At 39.9% G+C, this 26,051-nt stretch overlaps 3 protein-coding genes and 1 long non-coding RNA gene across 9 annotated transcripts; 2 read left to right on the forward strand and 2 right to left on the reverse strand.

Annotated features, from left to right (window-relative positions):
* The first annotated feature begins 111 nt into the window (after positions 1-111).
* LOC110157361 (huntingtin-interacting protein 1-related protein-like) lies at positions 112-9,499 on the forward strand. Its single transcript, XM_055153334.1, has 33 exons — positions 112-302; positions 656-719; positions 830-972; positions 1,058-1,114; positions 1,189-1,269; positions 1,342-1,418; positions 1,505-1,566; positions 1,648-1,788; positions 1,867-1,924; positions 2,034-2,109; positions 2,311-2,436; positions 2,523-2,645; positions 2,725-2,908; positions 2,981-3,069; positions 3,164-3,280; positions 3,356-3,457; positions 3,523-3,717; positions 4,937-5,047; positions 5,127-5,321; positions 5,400-5,547; positions 5,738-5,824; positions 5,906-6,013; positions 6,102-6,238; positions 6,316-6,426; positions 6,508-6,566; positions 7,682-7,712; positions 7,807-7,869; positions 7,959-8,059; positions 8,135-8,240; positions 8,374-8,497; positions 8,574-8,635; positions 8,716-9,279; positions 9,359-9,499. Exons 1-33 carry the CDS (start codon positions 219-221, stop codon positions 9,407-9,409), a joined length of 3,837 nt encoding a protein of 1,278 aa, XP_055009309.1. The 5' UTR covers positions 112-218; the 3' UTR covers positions 9,410-9,499.
* Positions 2,071-6,131, reverse strand: LOC129408902 (uncharacterized). 2 transcript variants are annotated; one of them, XR_008632149.1, is made up of 3 exons: positions 5,378-6,131; positions 3,333-3,439; positions 2,071-2,388 (listed from the first exon to the last, which is right to left on the reverse strand). It is a non-coding gene; the product is annotated as an uncharacterized LOC129408902 (long non-coding RNA). The 2 variants fall into 2 exon arrangements; XR_008632148.1 differs by lacking the exon at positions 5,378-6,131 and having other exon boundaries at positions 3,333-3,523.
* An 847-nt stretch (positions 9,500-10,346) lies between the features above and the next one.
* Positions 10,347-18,383, forward strand: rilpl1 (Rab interacting lysosomal protein-like 1). 5 transcript variants are annotated; one of them, XM_055153336.1, is made up of 10 exons: positions 10,347-10,911; positions 11,934-12,081; positions 13,343-13,461; positions 13,546-13,791; positions 14,048-14,221; positions 14,669-14,719; positions 14,819-14,973; positions 15,050-15,154; positions 16,732-16,819; positions 17,587-18,383. In XM_055153336.1, exons 1-10 carry the CDS (start codon positions 10,624-10,626, stop codon positions 17,590-17,592), a joined length of 1,380 nt encoding a protein of 459 aa, XP_055009311.1. In that variant the 5' UTR covers positions 10,347-10,623; the 3' UTR covers positions 17,593-18,383. The 5 variants fall into 5 exon arrangements, with proteins under 5 accessions (XP_055009311.1, XP_055009312.1, XP_055009310.1 ...); XM_055153337.1 differs by lacking the exon at positions 17,587-18,383 and having other exon boundaries at positions 16,732-16,825; XM_055153335.1 differs by lacking the exon at positions 16,732-16,819 and having other exon boundaries at positions 10,350-10,911.
* A 486-nt stretch (positions 18,384-18,869) lies between these two features.
* kmt5aa (lysine methyltransferase 5Aa) lies at positions 18,870-25,991 on the reverse strand. The gene is made up of 7 exons (XM_055153341.1): positions 25,241-25,991; positions 24,234-24,357; positions 23,913-24,156; positions 21,294-21,381; positions 21,161-21,220; positions 20,809-20,999; positions 18,870-20,641 (listed from the first exon to the last, which is right to left on the reverse strand). Exons 1-7 carry the CDS (start codon positions 25,247-25,249, stop codon positions 20,431-20,433), a joined length of 927 nt encoding a protein of 308 aa, XP_055009316.1. The 5' UTR covers positions 25,250-25,991; the 3' UTR covers positions 18,870-20,430.
* Positions 25,992-26,051: the final 60 nt, after the last annotated feature.

Raw genomic sequence — 26,051 nt, forward strand, 5'->3', positions numbered from 1 at the left:
TAAATTTAGCTGAGCTGTTGCGCGACGCTGATTTACATTTCTGCAGGCTATACTAGAGGCATTTTTAGGTGCGCCTTTTGGGCAGAGAAAAGAGGAACACTGAAATTTCTGGGAGGACCATTGCAGAAGGCGCATTGTTATTGGTGGTCGCGAGAACGCAGAAAACACAAATAGGCGATACCTGGAGTGTCAGCCAACGCGACGACAGTATTACCATCATGAGTAAGGCAAAGAACAAACCAGAAAAAGAGAAGACGGAAAAGGCCTTGGCTGCGGAAAAGGAGCAATTCAATAAGCAACAGGTAAGTTTTGTTTTATTTTTCATCGATTTAGCATGTGTATTCATTCCGTAAAACAGTAGACCTACTTACCATACCATTAATTGACCATAGATATCATTCGTACACTACTGAATTAAGTCTACTTAAAAATCTACTCTTGGAGTCAAAAGATTTTTTTTTTTTTTTTTTAATCATAAACTCGAACATAATTAGGAAAAAACGTAACTTTTTTATACCTTTCTGCCAGTGTCAAAGTAGTATCTCTGACAGACTTTTACTTTACTACAAATGTAAAAATAATCAAAGACCATTGTGTTCCCTTAAATGATTTTGGAAGATGCTGATATTACAGTAATGTGTTTTTTCTGTTCCAGCTCCAGAGCATCAGTAAAATAGTCAGTACAGCTGAAGTGCCACCAAAAGAAAAATATGTGCGCAGTATCCTCTTTATGTTTGTCTATTACAAACATTGCATTGTATTATTTGCTTAAATTGATGCAATGTTGATCATTGTAACAATATAGTATGGTTTCCTTGACAACTGCAAGATATAATTTTGGGAACTCATAAAGAATCAGGAGCAACAACCTTCTGGTCCTACACCTCAAACTTGCCTTTGTCAAGTAACTCCATGATCAGCTGGAAGTTCTGCTATCTACTGCACAAGGTGCTTAGAGACGGACACAGAAATGTAAGCTTGTGGACATTTAAATGTTATTTGCATTTGTGGCAGAATACATATATTTTTGTAAAGCCAGCATGTCTCCATTCTACAGAGCGTAGCAGACTCCAGCAGACATACCCGGGGAGTGAAAGACATGGGTGTGCTGTGGGTGAGTGGAAATCAAAATGTTCACAGGTACTACTCATAAAATGTAATATGCGATGGTCCCATATTCTTTTTCAGGGGAATTTGCATGATCGATATGGACACATTGTGGCATTATATGCCAAATTTCTTTGCCTCAAAATTGAATTTCATAGCAAGGTAAAACATACATTAAAAATACACATTTATTTTAAAACAAAATAATAATAATGCAGAACCATTACTCGACAGCACAAAGTGATTCCAGGGAACTTGGAGGCCACTGATGAGACCTTAGACAGACTAGCCGGGAGTGACATGACCAGGGTGTAAGGGCTCTGATTGTTCAACAGTGTTATACAGGTGATTATACAAGTAATGATACAAGTCTGATCTATGTATTACAATATTATAGGCTAGATATAACAAATGAACTGCTGGAGTACCTGGATGCTGCTCTTAAAATGGAAGAAACGGGTAAGTGTTTTACAAAATATCCTAAAGTTTCAACCCCTCCTCATATTAATTATGGTCCCATTTTGGCCTGTTCATCTGAAGTTCTGCGGCAATTTGATGCAAATGGAGCCAAATCCACAACTGCCTCTGGTCAATGCAGACTGACTCCTTTGATCCCTCTTATTTTGGACTGCAGCTTTCTATACCACTTCTCTGTTCTGTTGATGTTTAAACTTCACAGCCGTAAGTGAATGCATAAAATTAGCTGCCACTCAAGATGGACTCAACTTCAGTTAAATATCTTATTCCTATTAATTGCAGGTATTGCTCCTGATATTCTTCTTGGGCACAGAGAGAGATTTCGTGACCTGTTCATGAGGTAAATAGCAATGACACACGGTGTAAAAAAGAATCATGAGATGAAAAGGAATTGGCTATAAAAAAAAATCTGATTAACAATGCTGTGTATTTTTTTGTTGTTGTTGCAGCCTCAAGCAGTTCTTCAACAGAGCAAGAGAGACAGAGTTCTTTAAAACATTTATTCAGATCCCAGATCTTCCTGAAGTGAGTATTTTTTAATGTTCATAAAACAGGCATTATGCAGTTTCTATACTGCATTGTTAGATACGGTATTTTAAACAAGTTGGACTTAACTATGTTTAAGTAGTGTTTTAGTAAGCAAGTGCAGACCAGCTAAGGTTCCATTGGAAGTTGTTTTACATGAAGTGTCCCTCATTTAGACATTAAAGTGTATCTTCCCTTCAGGAACCCCCAAACTTCCTCCGTGCAGCTGCTCTGGGAGAATATAAGAAGCCAGTGGTGGTCACTCCAGGAGAAGAACATCTAGAAGAAGAGGAGGAGAAGCAGCCAGAGTACAGAGAGATGCAACAAGTCAGTATTGAACACAGACTGAAATCATGAAATCATCCCCTTACTTTGAATCCATTGGTAATATTTATTTAACAAAATATTTTCAGTATTATTTACTCAGTCAAATGGGAATGCCAGAAGCCCCTACAGAAGAAAAAGAAACAAAGAATAACCCAATGAAAAGAGAGCTAGAGGCCATCAATCCAGAGATACAGCTAATCAAGTCTGAGGTGAAACGTGTTATCCTTACACTCACAGGCTCATGTCAGTAACTGATGTGAATGTGTGACTTATTGTAAATTATTTTAGGCCCAAAAGTGTGTAGTGGAATTAAAATCGCAAGTAAATCGTCTGGAATCTGAACTGGAGGAGCAGCGCACACACAAACAAATGGCTATGGTGGAAAATGAACACCTGAGGATGGAAGTGGAGGCTTTGCGAAGTACCAATGTGGCCAATGCTGGCGCACAGCTTGGCTTTAAAGAAGCAGACAGTAAGTTAGCTGATTTGCTTTAAGATAATTTTAAAAAAAAATGATAATAAAATTACTCTTCTTTTTACACAGGTAGAGCTCAAGCTGCGGAGCTACGATTTGCTCAACTTAAGGAAAGACATGCTGAGCTAGTGAGCAGCCACGCCGATCTCTTGAAAAAGGTAAACTTATTAATATTCAGTAATAATCATTGTAATTTTAGTTGGCTTCATTGTACTGTACACTGTACACATTGTTCTTTCTTTTCCAATGCAGAATGCAGAAACAGTGAAGGTATTATCTCTTACAAAAGAAGACTATGATGACATTAAAAAAACAAAAGAACAACTAGAAAATGAAGTTGAAAATTTGCGCCTGGAAAAAGGAACAATGGTAAATACCTTGTTATTATAAAATAATATACAAATTACATCTTATATTCTACCTTTTTCATCCTGTGTTTGTCAGATGAGTAAACAGCAGGTACAAGTTGACAGTCTCAGTAAAGAATTGCTGGAACAAAGAGCAGAAATGGCTCTATTACGAAGCACCCTGGAAAACAAAGAAAAGGTACCTGATATGTTTATTTTAATGTAAATTCCCCATCTAATAATGCCTGTTTGTATTGTCAATAGGAGGGCTCTCTTGTGAGCAGCAGTTTGGCAGCTCTTCAGGCAGAGTGTGATGTCATGCTACGGTCAATGAGAGAGAAAGATGCAGAGCTTTCCTCCCTGAAACAAGAAGCACTACAGCGGCAGAGCACAGTGGACCTGGAGAGGGACAGACTCCTCAGAGAGATCGAGTCTCTGAAAGCCCAGCTCCAGCAACAGGTACAGTCAGTTAGTACAGTTGGTGTTATAATGCATTCAGAAGTAATCCGTTCATTCATTCGTTTTTCAAAACAAAGCCAAAAATAAGAAAACGAAAAAACAACTATTTTCTTCATTATTTATCTCCAAAACCAAAATGAAAAAACAGATAACAATTAGTTTTTTCAGTTTTCGATGTTGTGTTTAAATGAATAATGGAAAAAGCGGACAACAAGCGTTTCCCGTTTCCGTGACTTAAGGGATGCCGTACTTTTACGGCGCAGACAGACTGAACCAGTACTGAACCAGGATTAAAACAGAAGTAAACCAGGTCTAAACCAGGTCTAAACCAGAACTGAACCAGGTCTAAACCAGGTCTAAACCAGGACTAAACCATTCTCAATTCTGATCTCGGTCCCAATCCTGGTCTTGGTCCCAGTCTGGTCCCAGTCTGGTCCCGGTCTGGTCCCGGTCTCACTCCCAGTCTCAGATCTGTCAGTCCTGATCACCCAACAGTGTACATGAGCGCATCTCTCGGCCCGTCCCAACACTCAGTCCTGGTTCAGTCCTGGTTCAGTCCTGGTTTAGTTCTGGTTTAGTCCTGTTTTAGTCCTGGTTCAGTCCGTATATGGCGCAAAAGTCCGACATTGCAGTTTAAGTCACGGAAATGGGAAACGGCCATTTCGATTTTTTTTGGTTATTCATTTAAACACAAAATAATTTTTGGTTTTAGAGACAAATAATGAAGAAAAATTTGTTTTTTAGTTTTCTTAATTTTGGTTTTACTGAAAAAAGAATGAACGAATGATACATGGATTAGAAAATATTCAGTTCATTCCTTATTCTTGTTTGGAGATAGAAAATAATAGGATTAGGAATAGGATTTTTTTTTTTCTTAAGACCCCTCTACAATAAAAAATTAAAGAGTGACTTGAATCTCTCAGTTCTAGTTGTGATATCTACACCTTCTTTAGATTCCAGTCAGTTTTTGAATTACAGTGTTTAAAAAGGTTGAATCCTCTCTCTGCTAATATCTGAGTGTTGTAAAAATATGAAGCAATTATGGGAGGTCTGATTGCTTACTTACCATCCATCCATCTAATCTATATAATTTTGTGTACAAATATAACTCCATCTTTCTATTACCTTTTCTGAATGCACCGAACATGTGAATGAAGTTGTCTAATCTATAAACTATGAATTACAATTGGTCTAACCTAGTTTTCATTGTACTTTATAGCTGGCCATTAATGCAGAGCAGAAATTAGAGATTGACAGACTGAAACGAGAACTGGAATCTGTACATGCTCAACTTTCTCAAGCAAATGCTGCCCTGCAAAGCAAAGAAATGGTGCGTGTGAATGACTGCCAGAAATTCACTTTTTATGTTGAATATATAGTGCTCTAATCATTTTGTGTTTCATCCACAGTCTGGTACTTACTTGAACAGTACACTATCTGGTCTGCAAGCTGAAAAAGAGGCACTGTTACGCTCTATGAGAGACCAAGAAGCAGAGTTAACTTCACTGAGACAACAAGCACAAGCCCATCAGAGTTTGCTTCAGCAGGAAAGACACAGAAGCAGTATGGAAGTGAACAATCTACAAACACAGTTACAGCAGCAGGTGGTACACGGCGCATAACATTTAGTGGCATGTGTTTTTTGTGGCTAGTCACTTACTGCTTATTTCTGTGGGTGCCAGGCCTATCGTGAAGGTGAACTGTCTCAGAAATTGCAGGACGAACAGTTTGGTTTACTGCAGTGTGCTGTGGTGGAAGCTGAAGGAATCATTTTAGATGCATTGGCCAAAGTGGATGACCCCATACATATACGCTGCGTCAGCTCTCCTGGTAAAATATTTGAACCACAAAACAAAAAAAAAACAAAAAACAAACAAGCAAACAAAAATACTTCCACAACCCACACCTCCACACTCATCACACACACAAAACATGTCCAGTCCTGTCAAGATGTTGAGAAAAGGCTTCTTAATCAGTCATTTTAAAATTGACATTGCAATTCTCTTCATTTCATTTTCAGATTACTTGATAAACAGAGCTCAGACCACTATGGCGTCAATTGACAAAATGCAGCAAAGCCATCTTGTTTACCTTGGAAATAGAAATGGTGAAATACATTGCACCTCATTGTATAATATAGTTTAGTTGTGCCTATGTGGTAAGTTACATCATTACTTTTTGTGTTCAGATGCCAGCGGTCTTTTAAGAGCAGTCACACAGTTTTCTCACCTTGCTGCAGACACTATAGTAAATGGAGCAGCAACATCACATTCTGCTCCCACTGACCAAGCTGATTGTAAGAAATGCACAATAAAATATAAAATAATACAACTAAATAAATAAAAAAAAACACTAATAATAATGTATTGCTTTGTCCTATACAGACCTAACTGAAAGCTGTCGAGAATGTGCAACTCACTGCCTCAACTTTTTGAAAGACATGAAGAGCCAGTCAACTTTGCCGAGAGCAGACCCCGCTGCCATACGCTACACTGTGCAACGGCTTCTTGATATGGGATATGTAATATTATCAAATTATAGTTAGTAAAACTGTTCTGTACTTCTAGTGCATTTTTAACAGATGTTTGATTTATATAGGAATTACGTCCAAAAGGGCAGGATATCTTGCAAGAAGAACTGGGAAATATGGTAGACAAAGAAATGCTTGCAACATCGACTGCCATTGAAGAAGCTGTGTTACGAATGGATGTAGGGAAAATAAATACGAAAATGCTCCTGATTTTCATTGCACAAATAATGTAAAAAAAAATTGTCTATCCTGTTTCTCAGGAGATACTCACTCAAGCCAAGAAAGAAACTTCTGGTGTTAAGCTGGAGGTCAATCAGAGGTACACAGAAGTTTGAGTATTTTATTTTTTTGTTTATTATTTGATTGAACTTTGGCAGACTGAGGTGGTGGTCCCTATGTTTAAGAAGAGGGTACTGGAGATGAGAATCTGACTGATAGTCAAACCTCGGATTCAGGAGGAGCAGTGTGGCTTGTGCACATCCAGTCCACATGTGTTGTCCCATATGTGGGGCGGAGGGTCCGGGCCTGTCCAGTCCCTGTATGACCAGAGCAGGAGCTGTGTGTTCGCAGCAGGTCAGATCTATTCCTAGTGCAAGTTGAACTCCGCCAGGGCAGCCCTTTGTCTTTGGTTCTGTTCATTGTTTTTATGGACAGACGTTCTAGGCGCAGTCAGAGGCCAGAGCAGGTCCAGTTTGGGAACCACAGGATCATCTCGACTGTTTGCAGATGATGTCCTGATGGCTTCAGCAAACCAGGGCCTACAACATGCACTGGGGCTGTTTGCATCTGAGTGTAAAGCAGCTGGGATGAAAATCAGCTCCTCTAAATGCTAGGCCATGTTTCTCAACCAGAGAAAGATGACTTGCCCTCTCCAGGTGGGTGGAGAGTCCCTACCTCGAGTGGAGAAGTTTAAGTATCTCAGGGCCTTGTTCACAAGTGAGGGAAGGATGGAGGGTGGGATTGACGAGAGGATCGGTGTATCAGTGATGCGGTCACTTTATCGGACTGTTGTGGTAAAGAAGGAGCTGAGTTAAAAGGCAAAGTTCTTGATTTCCTGGTCAATCTGCATTCCTACCCACACCTATGGTCATGAATTTTAGGTAATGACCGAAAGGACAAAATTGCAGATCGAAGTTCCCTCTGAAGGGTGGCTGGGCGCTCTCTTAGAAATAGGATGAGGAGCTCAGTCACACTGGAGGAGCTCGGAGTAGAGCCACTGCTCCTCCACGTTGCTCCACTCATGGAGGAACTGTCTTTTGACGAGCCTGGTTATGCCTCTGGGTCCCACTGGATGAACTGGAGGAAGTGTCTGGGGTGAGGGATGTCTGGGAGTCACAGCCTAGACCTCTGCCCCCTTGACCCCGCCTTGGATAAGCGAAAGAAAATGGATAGATGATTTTACTTTCTAACCATATTTTATCTCTGATATTACAGTATTCTTGGATCTTGTTCAGACCTGATGAGGGTGAGAGTGCCTTTCAACAAATGTTTTTATTTTTGTGTGTTTATCACATTTTATTTATTTTGTTACTTATTTCATTTTTATTGCATTTTCCTAGGCTGTTCATATGTTAGTGACTGCAGCTACAGATTTACAAAAAGATATTGTGGAAGGGGGCAGGGTGAGTGGTTATGAATTTTCAGTTTAGTTTGTACAATTGTTTTTGTAAAAGACATTTTACAGTCAAGTCACATTGTTGTATTTTAAAAGGGGGCAGCATCCGTTAAAGAATTTTATGCTAGAAATTCTCGCTGGACTGAAGGTCTTATTTCAGCCTCAAAAGCTGTAGGCTGGGGAGCCACTCAGTTGCTGTGAGTATCAACTTAAGTTCAGACTTCTTAGTCACATGCTCTGTTGTTTAATTATGAAGCTATTTTGTTCTGTAGAGAGTCAGCTGACAGAGTTGTTGGGGAGAATGGTACCTATGAAGAGCTGATTGCCTCGTCCCATGAAATTGCTGCAAGCACTGCCCAGTTGGTTGCTGCTTCAAAGGTACAAAGCATTTAGAGACATTATGTGGCATTGCAGAGTCAAATTTATCACATATTTTCATGTGCCCAGTGTTATTGTTGAATAAAATCAGTAACTCTTTAGTACAAAACTCTTAAATAAGCCTTTGTTTCAGGTGAAAGCTGATCGAAACAGCAAGAAACTGCACACTCTTCAGCAGGCATCACGACATGTGAATGACATGGCTGCTGTTGTTGTCACTTCCACTAAACACGGCCAAAAGCGCTTCAGTGATGCAGGTGTGGACAATTTAGTTGGATGTAAAAACATAACATAGCATATTCAAATCTAACTCTCTTTTTTCCCCTTATCTAGGTATAATGGACTTTTCTGGCATGTCTTTGATTAAACTGAAGAAAGAAGAGATGGAGGCACAGGTGGCTTTCACATATATTGTCATCTCTTGTTTAATGGAAGTTACTAAATGACTTAATACTTTTAATTATAAATGTGACAGGTCAAGGTGCTGCAGCTGGAGAATCAGTTGGAGCGGGAGCGTGTGCGTTTGGGGGAACTGAGGAAAAGACACTATGATCTTGGAGGAGCTGACACAGAGGAGGAGGAGAGCTTCCCACCACCTCCCCCTCCTACTTTACTGGACTCATCAGCAGCACCTCAGCCTAATCTCAGCACTCAAAGCACAACACAAACCAACCTTTTTACACCGACTCAGACTACGTCACATTCCCAACCATACACTCCACCAACAACATTTTCTTCCCAGTCTTACACTCCCCCGCAAACATATTCATCCACTTACAATCAAGCCCAGAACCTCACCCCCTCTACGCCATACACTCCCACACAGCCCTTTGTCCCATCTCAACCCTATGTACCCCCACAACACTACACACCAGATCAACTTTACACTCCCTCTCAAATGTACACTCCAGCTCAACCTTACTCACCTAAATCACAGCGACATTCACAACCATTGGCATCTCAGACTACAGGACAGAACAGCACAAGACTTAAAAAACCAAATATCTTCACCAAATCAGGAAACTTGCTGAAGAATGCTGTAAGACTGACAATAATATTTTGTGTTTATATGTTAGTTTTATATCTAATTATATCTAATCTACTTTTTCTCCCTGCAGTTCAAGAAGGGTGAATCTGGAACTGGAGAATCATCAGGCAATCACTCTTAAAGTAGAACTGATTTGCGTTTCCCCTTTGTGTAAACTAGATTAATACTCTAAAATGTTATGATGCATTGTAAATAATTTCAACATGTTGTACACAGACCCAATTAACAGCATACATTAAAAGATAACTTTTCAGTCCATTCAGTGACCTACAGCGCCCTCCTCTGTATTTTATAGTCTGCGTCATGCGCAATACAAACTGCGATGTCACCACCACCAAGGACCAGAAAATAAAAGTAAAGTTGGATTTTTTTATTTTTATTTTTTTCAAAATGAAATCTAAATATGTGTATCATGTAAGTGCAATTTAGCTATTATTAACAAAGTATTAAGTATAATATTTTACAAAATCTTAAAAATAATGATAACCTGTAAAATCTCTATGAAAGTAACAGATGTTATGACTGTCAGATTTGCCATGGAGTCGAAAGATTTAACCGTTTTTTTGTTTTTTTTAAAAGATCATTTTAAAACATGCTTTTCTATTGTATAGCCTATTTAGTGTTATTTTCTCTACGTTAACACATGGGCCACGTTTTCATAGCCGTGTGTGTATAGGCCTACCATAATGATCTAAGCAAGCACCCCAGCATGTCAAGTTTATGTATGCCTATGCTACATTTTTTAAAGTTCTTCGTTAAACTCACCCACACAGAAAATGCAGCAGTGCAATGCAATGAAACAGTACGGATAACCGTAAACCGTAAACGTAGATAATGTAGGCTTATAGCCCACACAGTGGGCCTATTGTCTCGCTGGAAATAAACGTGTTTATTTGTGTATCATTTCCTTCTCAGTGATGTCTAAACGTTGTTCGCGCATAAGAATTAGATAGGCTTTTATGCCACACGGGCCTAAATAATAGACGTAGTCTACTATTAAGGAGCGTACTTTGAAAAGTCCGACCGGAAACACCACGTGACAATGACTGTGGGTGGTTTTATAGTGGTCACAACAGAAAACGGGAAAGCTTCAGATGGGACGCCGCTAATATGACTCTAAAATAAAGCGTTACAGTTTATATCCAGTACTACTAATAGAAACCCTACAATCAAACTTTTTTCAGCAATTGGATGTTTGGATTTTGACCATTTTGACGTATGGTCGTAAGGGCGCAGAACTTGCGTCAGGGGCGCAGACTAGTCTCTTCTGACCGAGGACGGAAGTTTGCTTTGACCATAGACATTTAAGTGGATAACAGCGGCTGGAAAGTGTTCATGGAGAACTCGGGGTCAGCACTCGAAAAAAATGTGGCCGAACTTACGGTAATGGACGTGTATGACATCGCGGCTGTTGTGGGACAGGAGTTCGAGCGGATCATTGACCAGTATGGCTGCGAGGCGCTGTCCCGCCTCATGCCCAAAGTAGTGCGCGTGCTTGAGATCCTGGAGGTGATGGTGAGTCGCAACAGCATCAGTCCTGAAACCGAGGAGCTGCGACTGGAGCTGGACAAACTCAGAATGGAGAGGATAGAGCGGCTGGAGAAGGAGAAGAAGCATAGAAAGGTCAGTCACAGTGATACTAATTAAATAACATCTAGTTCCCAAAGAGGGATCCATTCCATTCACATGGTGACTGCTATCCAACAAGATTGTGGTTGTTTTCCCATAGAGACTAAGTTAACTGAGGCTAAAGCTTAAAATGCATTATTACATTATATTAATTGATTATTATAGGCCTATCTTTTAACTCCTAGCTCCATATAAGAGTTCTAGCTGTATTTAAGGATTGCATAGGCTATTATTAAGCAGCCCAAACTAACTCTAGGCTAAACGTTTCTTGGCTTAGTTGGCTTGCACACACCACCGCTATAAAAAGTGCATGTGTCAGTTTCTCGTGATAGTGACTGCACTTGTTGCCAGTTGACAAGTACCTTGTGTCTTGTGACCCACAGTCAGTGGGATATAGGATATCACATCTGTAGTCACATCTGTGCACTAGGCCTATATGCAAATGAAGTATGTTGGATGTGGATGTATTTGGTGGCTGGTAGCCTGTTGCTCCAAATATTGTTAATATGGACAACTGTGGCCATACCGGCTTGTCAAAGCCTGATCTCCTCAGATCTCAGAAGCTAAGCAAGGCTGGGACTGGTTTGTGCTTGGATGGGAGAACACTGGAATGATCAGGTGCCACAGTGGAGTGCCACTTGCAAACACTGTTGTTGTGTCCTTAGGCAAGGCACTTCACCCACATTGCCTAGTGTAAAAGTGGTGTGTGCGTGAGTGATGGTGGTCAGAGGGACCTATGGCGCCAATTGGCGGGGCAGCCATGCCAGTCTGCCCAAGGGCAGCTGTGGCTATAAGAGTAGCTTGCCACCACTGGGTATGGAGTAAATGAATAGTGATTTGAAAAGTGTCTTTGTGACAAATGTCTGTGAAAAAGTGCTATATTAAAAAAATAATAATAATAATCTGTCTATAAGCCTGCGCTGGAGGGACCACAACACTCAAGAAACAGTCTCAAGTCAATAACAATGTTATGCACCTTAATGAGGTGAGCAAAATTTTGTGTTTGCTGCATACAGGAACTGGAGTTAGTTGAAGATGTATGGAGAGGGGAGGCTCAAGACCTGCTTTCCCAAATTGCTCAGCTACAGGAAGAGAACAAAACTCTCCTGACAAACCTCTCCAGTAAAGATCCACTGAGTGAGGAGGACTTGCAGAGGCACGAGGGTGAGCAAAATCATTCCCATCAGAATTTCACAATGGCAGTCGCATGAAATCACATACTGTATGATAATGTTATATTTATTTAATCAGTTATTGTCACAGGGTGGGGTTTATTGTAAAACAGCATGTGACAGTGACCAACTTAAATTGTTAAAATTATGGATAAAATAAAATAGAAGGGAGAACTAAAATGGGGTAATCAATAAAAATCAACAATGATTAAAATCTAAAATATAATTTATTACAAAAAAAGCAGGATCTTAAATAAATACAAGGTTAAAATACTAAAACTTGGGGTCATAACTAAGTAAGTTGCTGGGGTAAGGTGTCCAAATGTCCAGGGTTCAACTTCTCACGTGAGGGTACAAAGCACACATGCATATAGGCAGGCAGATTAGGTCAAAGTTCTCTAGCTTGAAGGGGCATTTACGCCACAGGCAAAGCTCACCACTCTGCCACTATGCTTGCTGGGCTTTTAGGGTCAGGGCTGCCTCTGCTGCCATCCTGTGAGGCTTAACCTTCCGAGACACAAACACATAGCAACGATCCATAAGACACAGACAGACCTCTACAGCCATAGGCTGTATTGAGCACCACTAGCTTTATGTGGTTAACACCTTCTCGGTCTGCCCGTGTGTGATGAGTGCTGTGGGGCTCATCCTGAGACTCTGTCTGCTCCTCCTGGTATGTGGCTCCTGGATGCGGCTACATTGTCCCTGTCACACTATTGCACATCACTCCATTTCTCCTCGCTCAGGCTCCAGCAGTCCTTGATCACCGGGTCATCTCCTGTGTGCCTCCTCCATCCTCCATGCTGCCACACCAGCAGCCCATACCTCTAGGCACCAGCGCCCCTTTATCCCGGCTGGTGCCACTAATCCTCTTCCTTCTCTCTGTCCCACTCCCCCACTGGTTGAGAGAACAGTCATGTGATAGACAAGGGAGGTGTTAGCTAAAATCATGCTATTTAAAAACACAACAAACTAAACATGCAAAGGTAAAATTACATTTAAAACAGAACACCATCCAATGCACCATAACATTATTTTGAAATATAAAGGGTTATCCCCTCACACAAATAGCCACACACTCAAAAGAATGGCTGGTCTGTGTTGGACAGATCCCTCTCTGCTTTGACACTGGTTTCATACAGAGGCTGTAGTCAGCCTTTCTAACTGCAGAGGATATCAGAATTCTCATGCTCACCTGCTCCCCTTCCACATGCAAATACATAAAGTTTGTTTTGCATGTGTATATGTTTAAGGAATGACAGAAAGAGAGAAGCAGGTGATGAAGAAATTGAAAGAAGTAGTAGACAAGCAGCGAGATGAGATTCGTGCTAAAGATCGTGAGATTACACTGAAAAATGAGGACATCGAAGCAGTAAGGACCCCACTTTGGCACTCCTCATTCTTCATTCATACGTAGGCCTATTTATAATTAAAAAATCTCAACTACTTTTTACAGCTTCAACAGCAACAGTCGCGTTTAATGAAAATCAACCATGATCTGCGGCACAAAATCTCTGTGATGGAAACCCAAGGAAAAGCAATGATTGAGCAGAAGGTCGAACTGCAGGCCGGCGCCCAGGCACAGTCACAGGAAGTCTGTGCCCTTAGACAGGAAGTTGCACGTTTAAGGGAGCATCTACAAAAAGACCTCCTTGCACCTGATCCCGAAGAACCCAAACCTCTGCCCCCCTCGCCAGCAGAGGTAATGTCAATGTTGGTTTTGAATTTGAAGACGTGTGTTTGAAAAAAAAAACACACAATAAGTCAATAGATTCATTATTTTTCTTATCATCTTACCATAAACCAGTTGGAGTTGAATTTAGATTGGTCTTACAGTGATACTTGATTAAAGGATCTGTCAAACTGAAAGCATTTAGCCTATATAACATGATATAAATGTACAGTAATGCATTAAACTACTAGGTGGATAACAATATCAACTATGTCTAACCTCCTAGCTAAACACAGCTTGCACAGCAACAGGAGCGAATGGCTGCCCAGAAAGAGTTGAAACTTCAGTAGAAGAGGGCCATGCCCTGTGTTTCATGCCTGAAACCTTCAGTACAGAAGGACATAATTCTGGGGAGGAGGAGGAGGAGGAGGAGGAGGAAGAAGAAGCCGTTCTATTTTGGGTAATAGTAAAGTGCCAGCCGAACAGCGTGGTGTGATTTTAACTACAGACTACTTAATTTCCCTTTGTTAGTACATGACAATGTAAGCAGTTGACTTTATGTGGAACATACTTTCACACTGGACCTCAGTGTGTTAGCACAATAATGTTGTGAAATTGAATCTGCATGGGAACTAACAGTGTGAATGACTGCACTGTGGACCCAGACTCAGAATGGAACTGCATGTTAAGTTTGGTCTTCATGCATTTTGATTGTGAGACACTATTGAAGATGCCTCAATTCACAGTGTTAGTTGTTATATTCATAGTTATTATATGGTGTATTTTTGTTCAGTGCATGAGTGATAATTGGCATCACCAGTTTGATATTGCAGAATAGCAATTAGCTATAGGAAAGTGCACAGATTAGCTATTCATGCTAGACCACGAGCTTGCCCTTTGTCACCAGGAGACGATGTGCAATGAAGATATGCCTGCTGTGTTCCAATATTTTACCAAGGTATTCCACCTGCTGCCCTGCTTTCAGTTACGCTGATCTCCTGTACTCTTTACTTTATTTCTCTCTGGTGTAATTTTTCTATAATGACTTGTATCACAGGAGGCGCTCTGTGAAGAGGAACATGGTAATCTGGACCCAAAGGACCCCAATCGGCCACGTTTTACTTTGCAGGAGTTACGAGATGTCCTCCATGAAAGGAATGAGCTCAAAGCCAAAGTCTTTATGTTGCAAGAGGAACTTGCCTACTACAAAAGGTGTGACACACATAGATGTTATGTTCCAAGTAGGTTTGTTTTTGAAATTTACAGTATATTGACCACTATTTTTCAGTGAAGACACTGAAGAGGAGCTTTTTGTTCCAACACCCTCGCCTTCTCCTGAACTGGGTGTACACTCTGGCTCTACTGCCCCACCAGAGTCAGGAATCAAACGCTTGTATGCTACTCTTTTCTCATTGGTGAATTTCAAATTGTCGTGTGCACAGTAAAATCAGTCTTATTAAGAGCACAAGTATGTCCTTTCACAACACTAACAAGGAAAGTAAATATGGCATGGATATGATCATTCACTTCTTTCTGTATGCATGTAAAATCTATTTTCCCTTTTAGTTGAGTTTATGCCAACAGACCATTGTGTAATAGGAAACCAAGCCCCCTCAAACCAATATAGTTGCTATTATTCCCATAATATGCTGTTCAAAAAATTAAAGGGAAACATTGAAAACACATCAGATCTCAGTGTGAAAAAAAAGTTGGATATCTATACAAATACAGTGGTTATCACTGTGTTGTGGAAAAAAATTATATAGATCTCTTGATGATAAATAATTAATCCATTTGCAAAGCCCGATGAGTTTTTGGAATACAGCCAAAAGTTTATTCTTGTTACAGCAAATATGTACAGGGCCTAGGCCTGCCCTGGCCACAAACCAACAGCCTGTCCTCCAGCAGCATGTCCCCTATCACATTAGCCCGAATCTTTGCCCCTGAGTCTTTGCCCCCCAGAGCATCTCCACTGACCATCCCCTCTTTCATCTCCCCCAGAGCATCTCAGCTCTGAGTTTCGGTCCCAGAGCATTTGAGCTCTAAGTATTTATACAGAAATACAAGTTACATACATATCAAAGCAGACTGACTTTTGTTTCACAGGCTTGTCATAAATTAACATACATCTGAGGACAGCTCAGACAACAAAGGGCTTCACATGTTAATGACTGGTCTGGGTCTCAGTTAGAAATCACATTCATTTGGCACTTCCGGATGTGCCGTTGTAAAGTGATTTAATATGTCTCCCAGCACAATCTCCAAAACATGAATGAAATTTCAAGAGACAGGCAGTTAAACTAGGAGACATGGACAGGGCCATTGAAGGTCCTCAAACCATCAGCAGGACCCATATCTGCTCTGGTGTGAATGTCTCTGCCCAAACAATCAGAAACTGCTTTTCACAGATGAGAGCAGGTTCACAAATCTGGAGAAGACAAGGAGAATGCTATGCTGCCTGCAACATGGTTCAGCATGAGCGATTTGGTGGGGGGGTCAGTGATGGTCTGGGGAGATATATCAGCAGTAAAACAGCAATTTGACTGCCATTAGGTATCGTGATGAAATTCTTGAACCCATTGTCAGACCCTACACTGCTGCAGTAGGTCCTGGGTTCCGTCTGATGTGCAACAATGCCCATCTCTTGTGGCAAGAGTGTGTAGGCAGTACCTGGAGGATAAAGGGACTTATCGCCAGGTTGCTCCTCAGACGTTACAGGAGCTCAGTGATGCCCTTGCACACATCTGGGAGGATATCCCATAAGGCACCATCTGTCATTTCATTAAGAGCATGCCACAACCTTGTCCAACATGCATACAAGCACGTGGGGGCCACACAACATATTGAGAAGCATTTTGAGTTGCAGAAATTATCATAAAAGTCAAAGTTTTTGTGAAAAATGTTGCTTTCAGTTTCAGTCATTCTTTTCTGTGTCTTCTGTTTCTGTCTGTCTTTACCTCTATTTATTAGGATCTTCACAGCCATTATGCCGATGGTGGCGGCTGGTTTGATCCCTGACGACCCCACCTTACAGCCAGTCAGGCATCTCAGATCCCTTGTATGACTTTATTTCATTAAATTGTGTCATCTGCCCCTTCTATGGCTATCAAGTGCATGCTCTTCATCATGTATAGAATTCTGATTGGCTGATTGTGGTACCATCGCATTGTACATTCATGGTATATAAAGTAATAATGGGAAGCTGTGAATCAGCCAGTCAGAATAATTAGATGGTAACGTTTAACACTGCCCCATGTTTAGTGTAAAATGGTATTGCTTTGTCGAGACCAGACCTGGGCATTTCACAGCTCCCAGGCCACATATGGCCATTTGGTTGACTCTGACTGGCCCGTTTCACATAATTTGGAATTACAAAAATTACCTCATGCATGGACTAAGCTGCATTGCTTTTACTTTAGAGGTGTTTTTTAAAAATAACATTTCTGTAAGGCAACCTCACTTTTTCATTGCTTAGTCATAACATATACTCTTATAAGTCTTACCAGCTCATCAAAAACAATGCTATTTACTGTTTTTTATAAAGGAATACAATTAATATTATGCAGAATTGAATTAAGCATTTTGGCCCAGCCCTCCACAGTATTTTCTGTTTCTCATGTCGCCCCATGGAAAAAATAAAATATGGTCTAGATACTAAAATGTGTAGATGCCTAATCACTCAGTGTTGCATCTGTGTGTACAACCACTATAACATTAGCCTGTTCTTAATATGACTGATGTTTACTGCACACAACTACCAAACTGCTGTCTGTTTCTTAGCAGTATAGTTTATTTAATACATGTTGTCTTCTTTATTTGTTCTAGGTTTAGTTTTTTCTCACGTGACAAGCAAAGGAACTCCCAGCGGAGTATGCCATTTGGTGGAAGCATCAGCACATGGCCAGGAAGGGATGATGTTTATACTGAGCAAGCCCAAGAGGCACTACAACATTTGTAGTTATTAGGAAAGACAACACGGACAACGCCAAAGCATGGCATTACCATTGCCTGGAGATTTTATGTGGTCAGCTCTATATATAGTATGAGGCACAGCCAGACCATGCAATCTAAAGCTGTTGAAATGAGTTATGAGAAAGGTAAGGCAAGATGCATTGTCTACACTGCTGTCTTCAAATGTGCTAGCCAATGAAGTTCGGATGGAGTCTGTTTGTATTACCTGTGTGCATGGGTCTTCTTCTCTACCCCACCTCAAGCATTTTAGATTATTCTCCAGCCTTTGACACTCCCAAGTGATTTGTGCAAATGAGCTTTTGTAAAACACACAGTATGACCCATGAAACAAAAAAAGTTTAGACATCAGATGGCACTTGATGGGCTACAGCAAATTGCACTAAGTATGTGCTGTGTACAGATAAGTTTGTTTATGGATATTATGGTAAAAACTATGTAAATGTATTTAATTCAATTTAAAGGCATTATTCTTTACTATAGTAATTAACAACTAAAGTCAGTATTATTTTATTACATTTTCAAATTAGACCATGCTATAAGCTACATTAGTTTCAGTTACATCAGATTAAAATGCGTTTTTCTATTGCTTTTCTTTGAAAGCAGTTTATTGTTGGGGCTACATTTTGGTTTTATTAAATGGTTTTATTCCATACATTTGTGGTGTGTTTTTGGGGACTGGGGTATAGGGGTCAATATTTATTTGTGGCCAGAGAGTCATCCATGGCACTTCAATGCCTCGCAAATGGAATTTAAGATTTTTTTTTTTTGTTTTTTTTTTATTCATAAATGTATTGAGGGCACTGTATGTAAGATTTACATCATCAACAACACATGAAGAAGTCATTGCAAATGTTTAAAATTTCTTCACACTAACAAGAAAGTTTTAGTTTTAGTTCTGAGTCAGTGTGTTACACATTTAGAAAAAAATATATATATATATCCTGCTTTAGGGCCATTGTGTCTTTGGCATAAAATAATTAGTTTCAGTATTATGGTTGATAATGAATTGCGTGTTATTGTGACAGGTCTATTTTTAGATAGAGCAAAACTACAAATTATTTTAATTAGAGATTACAAAATGTGTTAATTTGTTTCTTGTTCCAAAGTAATTGCAAAAGAATGCTCACAACTTGTACTTCAGTACTTGCATAATACACATTTATTCAACCCCAGCATTATGATTTATAATACGCTACAACAACAGATCCAAAAGTGGCTAGGTCAACTTTGCATCTACAGATTATTGCATTGTTTGTTCATAAGGAAATTGTGGAAGTGAGAAAGATTAATTATCAGTCATTATCAGTTCAGTTCATAAATATAATGGACTCTTGGTACCCAAATTGTTAAAAACAGGGAAAAAAACAACAACAAAAAACCCCCACAAATACATTAGTCAAAAGGCTCAAGGTCAGGGTAACGTGTAAGATTGCTACTCTCGAAGTATTTCTTGAAAGATAAATATTGAGAAAGTCAACTGATATAATGCACTAAAAATATACAAATGTGATTTGTGTATTTATTATTTTTAAAAAGTAGTTGTGTGGTTATTTATGATGCACTCACTGCAATTAAACATTGAATTTAACCTGCATTAAATGGCTGTAGCTGTATGAGCTGTTAGAGGTGAGGGAAAAATACTAGTAATAATGGAATAGACATAGTATACAAAAATTATGTAAAAGGCAAATCGACCTGTTCAATAAAAAGTAAATTCTTAAAAACAATTCCTATCCAGTTCCTATAAGACCTACTAATTTCCATTTTAGTTCATCACCACAGATAAGTCACATTTCAGTGAAATGCTTGGGAGTTAAAAGCATGTGAATTTTGAGTGGAACAATTCACCATATTTTGTGTGTAAAACAAAAAAGAAATGTGTGCAAAAATTTACATAACTGACAATGATATTCGTTACGTAATGCTTAAGTTTAAGTATAAATCATGTTCCTTCTATTGGGAAAATAATTGCCCCGAGACGGTGTTTATAACAACACTGACTGCATAATGTTAAATTGTATCTTAAGTTTATGAACTTGCATAACTTTTAACTAATAATATCAGTGTCCATTCAATTTATCAAGTTACTTGAATGATATATATATATATATAATTATTATTTATTTTTTTTACACTGATTTATAAAAAGTGACTGGCAATAAATAATGTAAAAATTTTACTGGTTTGACCTTATCTTAAGACAATACAATAAAAACAGATATTATAGCTAATGACTTAAGGATTCTTCTTTTCATTCTGTTCACTGTTAATTGTTTATAGTTCAGATGGGCAATAGATAAAGGCAGTGCCTTTTATTTTTAAACTGATACCACAGAATTTTGTGAAAGGCCATTAGGTTGATAATTTCGGCTTTTGGGTAATCGTATGACACTATGTTGTTACTGACTTCTAATTAAGAAAAAGCTGTATAAAAATGCAGAGCAACTACCCTGGATGCTGTAGTTGCACTGCTCAGTGTATAATAAAAAAGTACAAAAACTGCAAAACAAAAGTTTTTGTTTACATAAATAAACGTACTTCTTGAGAAATTACCCTAGTACCATGTCACCAATTCTACATCTATAACACATACTTAATCGTTTCCTAGCAATTGAAACAAAAAGTACATTCTGTTTCTAAGGCATTTAGCTAAAGAGAGGTTTTACTGACATTTTCCCTTTCTTTAATAATATAATATCACTCTTTCAGCCATGGATGTGCTGCTATTGAGGCTTTACTGCGGTCTCCGTAGTCATACAGCAACTCCTCCCCTTCGTCAATGTTTCGTGAGGCAACAAGAATGAGATGAGGAACACCATTGATGTCATGGAGTTTAGTTTGGCAGTTTCCATTTTTACTGTGATTTATCAACCTACCCATCCGACCAGTCTCTTTTGTGGCATCCACACTGTTGTTAAAGAAAAGAAAAAAAGAAGTTAAAGCTGGATTAAATTAGATATGATATATCAAAATTAAACACATTATGTGTACTTCAAATGTACAGCTGCTGTTTTGAAGTTTAATTGACTTAAGGCTGCATTTGTGTCTAGCTAAGAGTTAAGGCATTCAACATACCAATATGTCTTGCATAAATACTGGAAGTAATACATGTAGCAGCCAGTTGCCGGGTTTTGTGCATATTCTGCCTCCCTCTTTTTGGCATCAGTTATCTGCAACAAGTCTCCATGGTACTCGACCACATATTCTCCTTTTAGGAAACTTCTAGTTGCAAATACTGCACGGCCCTTTCCTTCGATTTGCTGGACCTTAACAAACATGTGGGTTAGACTTCATTATGATAATCATGATCTGTTTATGTTAAGCATCAAGAGTGTAGAAAGGAGCATGCACTGTACATATTCTGTAAACAGTCTATGGAAGCAGCTCAAACTTAAAAATACATTAAATTAAAAAGTGCAGCAGCTACCTCCATTCCTTCCTCTATTCCATTTATGATGAGTTCATCGATGTGTTTTTTATGTTCACACTATTAACAAAGTAAAACAGGTCTTAACATTGATACATGGTAAATGAACAGGCCTTCTGAAATATTTTGTCACCTGGAGCTCTGTTTTACTTTTTCTCGAGCTTCTTCTTATTGGATAGTAGTCTGTAACCTTACGATTCTGTGAATTCTTCCTGGGTGCACTGCAGAAAGAAACTATTCAATTTAATAGAATTTTCTAGGTCAAAATAAATATGAATTTAATTTGTTAATATTATTTATACAAATTATGCCATGAAATATTCTCAACATTACTCAAGTAATTCAAACATGCAAATACATCAGCAGCTACAGAACATCCAGGGGGTGTGGAGAAGTCTCAAGACTATCTCAGGCTTCAAAGCACCTCCTGCTCAGATGGAGGGGGACCTGCAGTGGGTGAATGACCTCAACTCTCACTTCCTGAGGTTTGTTCAATCACCCACTCCTCCCCCCACCCAGCTGCCAGCTCTCACCTCCCCATCTGGACAATGGGGAAATCCTGCACCACCTCTTCACACCTCTGCTCTTCAGCCCACCACTACACATGGACTCACCCCTCCTCCCAGCCTGCCACTGTCTTTTTCTGCAGCCCAGGTGAGACTGGAGCTCAAGAAAATTAGACCCAGGAAGGCAGCAGGACCAGACGGCATCAGCTCCAGGCTCCTTAAGTCCTGTGCAGACGAACTGTGCGGTGTTATGGAGCATGTCTTCAACATGAGCCTTAAGCTGAGGGTGGTACCGCGACTCTGGAAGACCTCTTGCGTGGTACCAGTGCCTAAGACACCACACGCTAGAGACCTCAGCAGCTTCAGGCCGGTGGCTCTAACATCCCATCTGATGAAGACACTGGAGAGACTGGTCCTTGGTCACCTCCGCTCCACCGTGAGCTCAGCGATGGACCCGCTGCAGTTTGCATACCGGCCTGGAATCGGAGTGGAGGACGCCGTCATCTACCTGCTGCACCGCTCACTGTCTCACCTGGAGAACCCCGGCAGCACTGTGAGGATTCTTTTCTTTGATTTCTCCAGTGCTTTCAACACCATCCAGCCACTGCTCCTGAGGGACAAGCTGGAGACTGCCAGTGTGGACTGTGACCTGGCAGACTGGATTCTGGACTACCTTACAAACCGGCCCCAGTTTGTGAGATCCAAGAACTGCGTGTCTTGACCTCCTGACTGGCAGTGTGGGGGCGCCCCAGGGCACTGTCCTCGCGCCCTTTCTTTTCACCCTCTACACTGCAGACTTCAGACACAACACGGACAGCTGCGTCCTGCAGAAGTTCTCTGATGACTCTGCCATCATTGGCTTCATCAAGGATGATAATGATGTGGAGTACAGAGGACTAATACAGGACTTTGTGGACTGGTGTCAGCAGTACCACCTCATCATCAATGCAGAGAAGACCAAGGAGATGGTGGTGGACTTTCCGCAGACACCACTCTACTGCCCCCTCAGTGAACATCCAGGGAAGGGACATTGAGAGAGTGGACTCATATAAGTACCTGGGTGTTCATCTGAACAATAAACTGGACTGGACTCACAACACAGATGCACTGTACAGGAAGGGCCAGAGCAGGCTCTATCTCCTGAGGAGGCTCAGGTCTTTTGGAGTGGGAGGGCCACTCCTGAAGACCTTTTATGACTCTGTGGTGGCATCAGCCATCCTGTACGGTGTGGTCTGCTGGAGCAGCAGCATCACAGAGAGGGAGAGGAAGAAGCTGGACAAGGTCATCAAGAAGTCCAGCTCTGTCCTGGGCTGTCGTTTGGACTCAGTGCAAGAGGTGGGGGACAGGAGGGTCCTGACTAAGGTCATCTCTATGCTGGGCCATGAGTCTCACCCCCTGCAGGACGCTTTGTCTGCTCTGGAGAGCAGCTTCAGTGACAGACTGATTCACCCTCGCTGTGTGAAGGAGAGGTTTCGCAGGTCTTTCCTTCCTGCTGCTGTCAGACTCTACAACAAACACTGTTAACACTGAACATGTGCCAGTCAATTATATCCATGTGCAATTATTTTAAGTCTATTTTTAAATTATTTTTAAGCTATTATTATTAAGCTATTATCTGTGTTACCTTTTCCTGCTGTTCTGAAATTGCGCGTTGCAACACTGGAATTTCCCCACTGTGGGACTAATAAAGGCATATCTTATCTATCTTAAATTATCTTATCAAACCATAGATGTCTGTAAATTAAGTTATGTAGGAAAAGACACAAAAAGAGAAAAATCATACAATACACCCACAAAAACAGTTTGTTGGTATTAATGTTTCAAGACTCTTTTTGTATAAACAGACAAATTTATTAGATTTTTGGCCCATTCAGCCACTCTTTTTTCCATAGGTTTTTGATAAGATTGAAGTTAAGTGATTGCTTGGGTTATTTTAGCAACATGATTTTATACATACAATACCCAATACACTTGTGGATTATAGTTTCAACATTGCTCTCTAGAATTTTCAGAAATTTCTGAAATGCTTCTGTGACCTATGCAGATAAATTTTAGGTGGTGCTTTAGTTTTCTATGTGTTTTTGCACCTACATTTTCCATGTCATTTCAAATTATTGCACATAAAATACTGTAAGACATATGCTATTATTTGCATGTGTGGATTACTTGAGCAGTTACCAGTTTTCAGTAGGACCTTTAGAAATAAAAAAAAAAGATGATGCAGTTAAAACCATTTCAATAAGTACCTTTTAAGTGCTGATCTTCTTTCTTTGTTGTAAACTCTTCGTTTCTGGTGTTTGCCCTGAGGGTTTATATTATTGTTGTTGTTGCTGTTGGTATAAAAAAAACTTTGAGACAAGGCTGTTACAGCGGAAGGGGGATGAGAGCAACTCAACACATCTTGTTGCCGCTGTATTGAACAATTGCTGCTTTCTGTCAGGTCTGAGCTCAAGTCTTTTGCTGCCATGGTAAAAGGTTTTGGTCCTCTACCTGTAAAAAGTAAACAAGTACAGCTTCAATTATACGTTTCCAAGAATTGTTATTACAAAATAACAAGTGCTACTTACTTTCTTTAATTTCCTGGGAGTGTAGTGAAAACTGTATTTCCTTATTGATCTTTTTTTCATCATGAACTAATAGTGTCTGAGTGTGGCCTATCACTGTGATGGAATGGCTGTTACGAACAACTTCCTGTAAAGGCATACAAGCAAATGCTATTAAAACCTGAAATGTGGTGTATTTGGGAGCACCAAAGACGCTGTGTAAGTCAGTTTATTAAACTCTTCAAAAATTGTATTTATAAATCCAGACTGTTCCTAGGGCTCTCGAAAGTCTGAGATCTGATGTCCAAAAGGTGGGCATTTAGTATGAATTCCTTCATCCTCCAGGAAGTCCACTGACCACAAAAACACAGGGCATTTTGGGTCATCAGAAGGAACCCAAAACTTACTATAATACCAGCACAGGGTCTTCCAAGAGGTTGAGGATTTCATTCCATGTCATGGCCGTCAGGATGTCCTCTCTTTCATGTGACTGTTCCATTCCTCACTCACCACAAAACTAAATATGCTCAAGGATGTAACTGGCAACTGACTATGTCAGAGCCTTACCCTCACATGGGCAAGGTGAGCCAACTGCTTAGGCCCCCCTAAAAGCTAGGCCCGGCCCTGGTCCATGCGTTCCAGTCGGCCTTGGAGGTCGTAACTCGAATTTCGGAATGATAGACCCCCATTAAAGGGTGGTCCTTTAAGCATACTGAACAGTATTATCCCCGTTTACATTGATTGACGGTAAATAAGATTAAAGTTGTAAAGTAACTTATCCATCATGCAACTAAAATAAAAAATATAAAAATGTAAGTGTGTATATGGTACGTATGGCTGTGTAGATTAGCCAATGTTAGCAAGTACACACATTATAAGATTTGCTGACAACACTGTTTTTTGCGATCACAGTTAAAGAGAAAATACGTTATCAAAGCTTCATTTTAAAAACTCATTGTCATTGTCTTTTATTAAATAATCTATGCAACTTTACTTATGAAAGCGATACATAGACATACAGGAAAACTTACCCCATTCATGTCCTACTTGTTTTGCAGCTCCTCTAGTCTAGCTTTGCCGTATAAAAATAAATAAAATATAAAATTATAATCAAACTAGGCAGAATAACCTTGATTCGTCCATGTATAATTGTCTTTTTAAGTATGTCCTTGAGAACCCCAATCCTGCTTTAGTGTCTCAAATATAAGCAGATAAATCGGTACAACAGCTTGCGCCGTCTCTCTCCGCCATTTTTGCACGAGTCTACGTCAAGCTCGAGGAAAACTACACCCCCTTCTGGTCACGGTCACTCACCTTTTTTGTGAAAATCTTCTGCAATAGAATTCTAGCAGATGGGATTATGCACTACAAATTAAAGCGGTAATTGCAAATCGTTGTCTGCTTGAGGTCTGCTTAAATATACAAATTATATTACTTCTACTCATGTAAAATGTTCAGCTCTCCAAATGTTTAGAAAAAAGTTAAAATCTGCAGGCTGAAAGGATACTTGCACTTTCGCACACTTGCAAATGTGACAGTGGCTTGATTGATTACCACACAGAAAATGACTAACTACGTCTGAATGTAAACATTTGGGATATAAATACAATACTTTCACAAAAAATAAGTGTCACAAGAGGTTGGCGTTCAAGTGAAATTTTCAGATCTCTTTTAGGGGATATGTAAATAGTTTCCACTCGGTTTCACAAACAGCACATGTGGCATGGACAAACTTTTGAAAAAAACAAACAAACAAAACAAAAAGACAAAACAAAAAGCCCTCCTCGCCACAAGGCAACAAAAAAATACTACCAAGTTCTACTTGCGTCACTTCCTGCCTAG

The sequence above is a fragment of the Boleophthalmus pectinirostris genome, unplaced genomic scaffold (assembly GCF_026225935.1).
Source record: "Boleophthalmus pectinirostris isolate CB_2022bp ecotype Guang Dong unplaced genomic scaffold, ASM2622593v1 HiC_scaffold_18, whole genome shotgun sequence".
NCBI classification, from domain to species: Eukaryota; Metazoa; Chordata; class Actinopteri; order Gobiiformes; family Gobiidae; genus Boleophthalmus; species Boleophthalmus pectinirostris.

Bases quoted from the DNA above. Each gene is read 5' to 3' on its own strand.
- LOC110157361 (XM_055153334.1), top strand. From the start codon at position 219: ATGAGTAAGGCAAAGAACAAACCAGAAAAAGAGAAGACGGAAAAGGCC. The intron at 2,909-2,980 runs GTAAGTTAGCTG...CTTTTTACACAG, and splicing joins TGGCTTTAAAGAAGCAGACA to GTAGAGCTCAAGCTGCGGAG. The intron at 5,548-5,737 runs GTAAAATATTTG...TTTCATTTTCAG, and splicing joins ACGCTGCGTCAGCTCTCCTG to ATTACTTGATAAACAGAGCT.
- kmt5aa (XM_055153341.1), bottom strand. The intron at 24,157-24,233 runs GTAAGTAGCACT...TACTTTTTACAG, and splicing joins CTCCCAGGAAATTAAAGAAA to GTAGAGGACCAAAACCTTTT. The intron at 21,382-23,912 runs GTACTTATTGAA...TTCTTTCTGCAG, and splicing joins AGAAGATCAGCACTTAAAAG to TGCACCCAGGAAGAATTCAC.
- rilpl1 (XM_055153335.1), top strand. From the start codon at position 10,624: ATGGAGAACTCGGGGTCAGCACTCGAAAAAAATGTGGCCGAACTTACG. The intron at 10,912-11,933 runs GTCAGTCACAGT...TGCTGCATACAG, and splicing joins AGGAGAAGAAGCATAGAAAG to GAACTGGAGTTAGTTGAAGA. The intron at 12,082-13,342 runs GTGAGCAAAATC...TATATGTTTAAG, and splicing joins GGACTTGCAGAGGCACGAGG to GAATGACAGAAAGAGAGAAG.